This window comes from Lithobates pipiens, unplaced genomic scaffold (genome assembly GCF_037356315.1).
Source record: "Lithobates pipiens isolate NorthernLeopardFrog02 unplaced genomic scaffold, aLitPip1_a1.2 Scaffold_8, whole genome shotgun sequence".
In the NCBI taxonomy this organism is placed as follows: Eukaryota; Metazoa; Chordata; class Amphibia; order Anura; family Ranidae; genus Lithobates; species Lithobates pipiens.
In genome coordinates, this window is record NW_027507903.1 from 10,828,137 (window position 1) to 10,834,136 (window position 6,000).

Genomic DNA, 6,000 nt, shown 5'->3' on the forward strand with positions numbered 1-6,000 from the left:
GTTGCCATTAAGCTTTAATGGCTTTCCCACGCGTTTTCTGTGCAGCACCGTGCTGTGTGCGCAGCTACATGCGGTTGTGGAAATGTGTGCGATTATACGCATATACTGAACCCCCCCGCACAGATGTGTACCTAGCCTTACAGTCATGCTGGTAGCACTCAGACCCTCTGATCTGCGAAATGTCAAGAAGGAGAAGATAACACACCTGGAACTGCACATTAATTTTCAGAGTCCCTTTTTTATCTTTTCTATATGCCTTTGGGCTCGTTTTACACACTTCTTGCTCTATGAAGAGTGATCTGTGTTTGAATCCTTCATAGGGTATTTGAGAGGCAATGAGAAAGGTATTCTACTTTTAGATTGTAAGCTCTAACGAGCAGGGGCCTCTGTTTCCTTCTGTATTGAATTGTATTGTAACTACTGTTTGCCCTCACGTTGTAATGTGCTGCGCAAATTGTTGGCTTTATATAAATCCTGTATAATAATAATAATGCCTCCTCACCGCTTGCAACAGCCCCAACACTGCATTGCACATGGTTGCACAGTGCGCCCCCTTAAATTAGGTGGGTTGCGTGACAGTAGGAATTTTTTTTATTTATTTATTTTTTTCTCTGAAATTGCATTGCACTCTGCTGCATGACCTTTTATACACAAACAGCATTTACACCCGTGGTGGGTGGGAGACAGGAAACCCCACTGTTGAACCACACTTTTATCACCCCCCCCCCCCGTTAACTATAGCTACAGAGGCAGCTGCTGGGGGTGTACACAACACTGGGGAGCTACAGTTCATTGAGGAAATGAGCTGTGACATAATGAAGCAGATCATGATCCCCCTCCCTTCGGAGACTGGGCCGCAGGGCAGTATTTCAACATAAGGACCCCAAACGCACCTCCAAGATGACCACTGCCTTGCTAAAGAAGCTGAGGGTAAAGATGATGGACTGGCCAAGCATCTCTCCAGACCTAAACCCTGTTGAGCATCTGTGGGGCATCTTCAAATTGAAGGTGGAGGAGCGCAAGGTCTCCAACATCCACCAGCTCCATGATGTCATCATGGAGGAGGGGAAGAGGACTCCAGTGGCAACCTGTGAAGCTCTGGTGACCTCCATGCCCAGGAGGGTTAAGGCAGTGCTGGAAAATAATGGTGGCCACACAAAATATTGACATTTGGGCCCAATTTGGACATTTTCAATTAGGGGTGTCCTCACTTTTGTTGCCAGCGGTTTAGACATTAATGGCTGTGTGTTGAGTTACTTTGAGGGGACGGCAAATTTACACTGTTATACAAGCTGTACACTCACTACTTTACATTGTAGACAAAGTGTCATTTCTTCAGTGTTGTCACATGAAAAGATTTACAAAAATGTGAGAGTGTACTTACTTTTGTGAGATTCTGTGTGTATGTATGTATATGTGTATGTATATATGTATATGTATGTGTGTGTGTGTGTGTGTATATATATATATATATATATATATATATATATATATAATATATATATATATATATACATATATATACATATATATTAATACATATATTAATACATATATTAATACATACATGCACACACACACACAGATGGAAAGTATTCAGACCCCCTTAAATTTTTCACTCTTTGTTATATTGCAGCCATTTTCTAAAAATCATTTACGTTGATTTTTTTCCTCATTAATGTACACACAGCACCCCATATTGACAGAAAAACACAGAATTGTTGACATATTTTTGCAGATTTATTTAAAAATAAAAACTGAAAGATCACATGGTCCTCAGTATTCAGACCCTTTGCTGTGACACTCATATATTTAACTCGGGTGCTGTCCATATCTTCTGATCATCCTTGAGATGGTTCTACACCTTCATTTGAGTCCAGCTGTGTTTGATTATACTGACTGGACTTGATTAGGAAAGCCGCACATCTCTCTATATAAGACTTTACAGCTCACAGTGCATGTCAGAGCAAATGAGAATTATGAGGTCAAAGGAACTGCCTGAAGAGCTCAGAGACAGAATTGTGGCAAGGCACAGATCTGGCCAAGATTACAAAAATTTCTGCTGCACTTAAGGTTCCAAAGAGCACAGTGGCCTCCATAATCCTTAAATGGAAGACATTTGGGAGGACCAGAACCCTTCCTAGAGCTGCCCGTCTGGCCAAACTGAACTATCGGGGGAGAAGAGACTTGGTGAGAGAGGTAAAGAAGAACCCAAAGATCACTGTGGCTGAGCTCCAGAGATGCAGTCGGGAGATGGGAGAAAGTTGGAGAAAGTCAACCATCACTGCAGCCCTCCACCAGTTGGAGCTTTATGGCAGAGTGGCCTGACTGAAGCCTCTCCTCAGTGCAAGACACATGAAAGCCCTCGTGGAGTTTGCTACAAAAAAAAAAAAACACCTGAAGGACTCCAAGATGGTGAGAAATAAGATTCTCTGGTCTGATGAGACCAAGATAGAACTTTTTGGCCTTAATTCTAAGCCGTATGTGTGGAGAAAACCAGGCACTGCTCATCGCCTGTCCAATACAGTCCCAACAGTGAAGCATGGTGGTGGCAGCATCATGGTGTGGGGGTGTTTTTCAGCTGCAGGGACAGGATGACCGGTTACAATCGAGGGAAAGATGAATGCGGCCAAGTACAGGGATATCCTGGATGAGGTCCTTCTCCAGAGTGCTCAGGACCTCCAGACTAGGCCGGAGGTTTACCTTCCAACAAGACAATGACCCTAAGCACACTGCTAAAATCACGAAGGAGTGGCTTCACAACAACTCCGTGACTGTTCTTGAATGGCCCAGCCAGAGCCCTGACTTAAACCCAATTGAGCATCTCTGGAGAGACCTAAAAATGGCCGTCCACCAACGTTTACCATCCAACCCGACAGAACTGGAGAGGATCTGCAAGGAGGAATGGCCGAGGATCCCCAAATCCAGGTGTGAAAAACTTGTTGCATCTTTCTCAAAAAGACTTGTGGCTGTATTAGATCAAAAGGGGGCTTCTACTAAACACTGAGTTAAGGGTCTGAATACTTAGGACCATGTGATATTTCAGGTTTTTCTTTTTTAATAAATCTACAAAAATGTCGACAATTCTGTGTTTTTCTGTCAATATGGGGTGCTGAGTGTACATTAATGAGGAAAAAAAATGAACTTAAATGATTTTAGCAAATGGCTGCAATATAACAAAGAGTGAAAAATTGAAGGGGGTCTGAATACTTTCCATCCCCACCGTATAAAATGTTTGGGGGATTATAAGTAATTTTCTAGCAAAAAATACTGATCTAAACTTGTAAACAAAAAGTGCCAGAAAAGGCCTGGTCCTCAAGTGGTTACATAATAATATATATTCTCACTGCTCTCTTCCAGATGTGTTTGACCGGGAATACAAAGCCGCTTATGACCGACTGAGCCCCGAACAAGTGAAATGCACCCAGATCTGCGACCGTCCCCCCAGCACAGGCGTCACAGAATGCAGGAGAATCTTCGGGCAGCCATTCCTCTGAGCGTCTTCTGGTCCTCTCCCATCGTTTTCATAGCTAACATGCGGCAGATCTCGACACCCCCCGCGTGTCCGATGAGATCCAGCATTGTGAACAAGCAATACGGAAGATTTTCACTCTAGCGAATGGGCCTGCGTGAGAATCGGGTTATGGAAGAAAAGCAGGGTAGCCTTCTCTTATGCTTGAAGTTCAGGTCCTTTATAAAAAAAAAAGGAGGAAGAGAGAGAGATCCACATCATTCCGAGTGTTGTAGTTTACACAGAATATTTATATTTAATGTTATAAAGAATCTTCGCGTAAAATAGGGTTTCAAATGCCTAGTAAGTCATAATTTTAATTTTATTTTCTGGAAAGGTACAGAGTGAAGAAATGTTTTATAAAGCGGTATGTTACAATGCCCCCATTGGTGGGGCTCCTTTTTAATCTGTCATCTCCTAATTTATTTTTTGCCTCCTTGGCACGTTTTTTTTTTAAAACATTTCAGCCCCTAATCGATTAAGTTCCTGGCAACATCCAGAAGCTGGCAGCAGATCGTGGGATTTGTGGTTCAGCAGCCGCTTTGAGTTGCCTCCCATGGTGTTTTTTTATTTTTTTCAAATAAATATATATATATATAAATATAAATATATATATATATATATATATATATATATATATATATATATATATATATATATAATTTTCAATATTTGACACTTCATCTCTATTTCTGGATCAGCAATAAATACACTAATTCCATATAGGTTTAAACGATGCAGAAGCTTTAGCTGTGATAGAGGAGAACCCCCCTCTGGAGCTAATAAGGCTAGAGCATTTATAGATGTCTCATCCTCCATATTGCTTCCTCGTCCTCCACATTTTATCTTTGGGATATGTCCCACGGCTTCGCGGTACTAGAAAGCAGACTCGTTCTTTATTCTCCCGTGTACAAATTTAAGCAATTTGTATAATGTGAAAAGAACCATGACATTTAAAGTGGTTGAAAACCCTCCTTAACCGTCCCAAGCAATCCCTGTTGTAGTAAAAAAGTGATTGATTTGCCCCAAAATACAAAAAAAAAATCCAAATTTTTCTACCTTTTTGAGACTGTTTACTCCACATCACGTAAGCGCAGTCCCCCAAATGGCAGCCAGTAGGCGTGTACAGTGAGAGCTAACGCCGTTGCTTCCGCAAATGTGATATGCGCCAGATGCTCTGTGGCCGGAGAGTGATATGACATGGGCGGGGCTGGATAACGCTACTAGGAAGTGTCTATGAGCGGGCACATTGGGCAAGCGTTGTCGGTCACAGAGAGGAGGATTGCTGATTGTCTACATTAGATGCTTGTTTCTAATCGGACGTTTAGCAACCCAAAAACTGCATACACTCAATGTTTATTTACCAAGTAAATGAAGGGGAAATTTCGATTTTTTTTTATTTATTTTTTTACTGGAATTTCACTGTAATGTATGATGAGCCTGGAACACAAATGTGAAATCAATTCTATTTAAAGCAGAACTAAACCCATGCATTTAAAATGGTTAAAAAAAAAAAAAACAGGTTACATTCCAGGAATGTCACATTTTTGCTGGTCTTCTCAACCAAACTGTCAAACCATCAAATGACTGAGATCCTAACTGATCACATGTGTAGCACCATGGCAGTTGCAGGTAAAATGGGGGCTAAGATGGCAGCTTCCTTGGTTGAAAAGTATAGGAGGGTTTAGTTCTGCTTTAAATGAATGCAGAGCCAGCTGAAGTTATGTGACCACTAACTGGAAAAGCCGGTATGTACTGTAATTTAGAGTATTTGGCTGGGGTACAGGTACGTTTATATAGGGAGAATTGTTACTTTAACTGGAACCTATTTGCTTGTCTGTGGCTAAAACTTCCCCTCTGCTGCCCATTCACAGAAGCCTTTGTATTTTGTGAATGAGTTCACATAATACAAAGGCTTCAGTGAATGGGTTGAAGGTAGGGAAGGGGCGGCCATAACAGATGACCTGACTGTTTTTCATTATATATCATATAACCCCAAAACCCTCAGGTTGGCTTGCTGTTTACATAATTATTATTGCTGTTAAGGAATATGATGTATTTAATCCTAGTGCACTTAAACCAATGCTATTACATTCCCAGTGATGATGCTACAGGTTAATATTAGGTCTTTGCTTTGCACTATAAATACTGTACTGTAATAGCGGTTGTATAGATGGAAAACACAGGCTGTCCGTGCAATAAAGTCCCATTGAGCTCTGATCGGGGTTTACACAGTTATTGGACCATATACAGTATTTCACTGCTATATACTGTAGCCAAACTGCTCTTTACTGACATTCCCTCACACTGGAATAAGACTTTACTCCAGACATTGTTCCCGTATATTTCATCTCTTTATTAGCTCAAGCCTGATGGTACTATCCAGTTGTGTATATTCTGTAGATTTTGTAATATTTAAAAAAAAAAAAATTTACTGAGAAGAGATGGATTTTATGATAGAATTCCCTTTTATTTTTATGGTCGGAGGT

The 6,000-nt window shown here is 41.0% G+C and overlaps 1 protein-coding gene across 8 annotated transcripts in view; it reads left to right on the top strand.

The window, feature by feature from the left end:
• The window catches only part of LOC143961332 (C-myc promoter-binding protein-like), a 250,429-nt gene extending 246,330 nt beyond the window's left edge, over nt 1-4,099 (top strand). For 7 of the 8 annotated variants that reach the window (XM_077470587.1, XM_077470588.1, XM_077470593.1 and 4 more), the window contains one exon: nt 3,361-4,098. In XM_077470587.1, coding sequence (XP_077326713.1) covers nt 3,361-3,497 — 137 coding nt within the window. In that variant the 3' untranslated portion in view covers nt 3,498-4,098. Of the gene's footprint in view, nt 1-3,360 lie in introns of all 8 variants that reach the window. The other variant, XM_077470594.1, reaches the window with a different exon arrangement.
• The last annotated feature ends 1,901 nt before the right edge of the window (nt 4,100-6,000 follow it).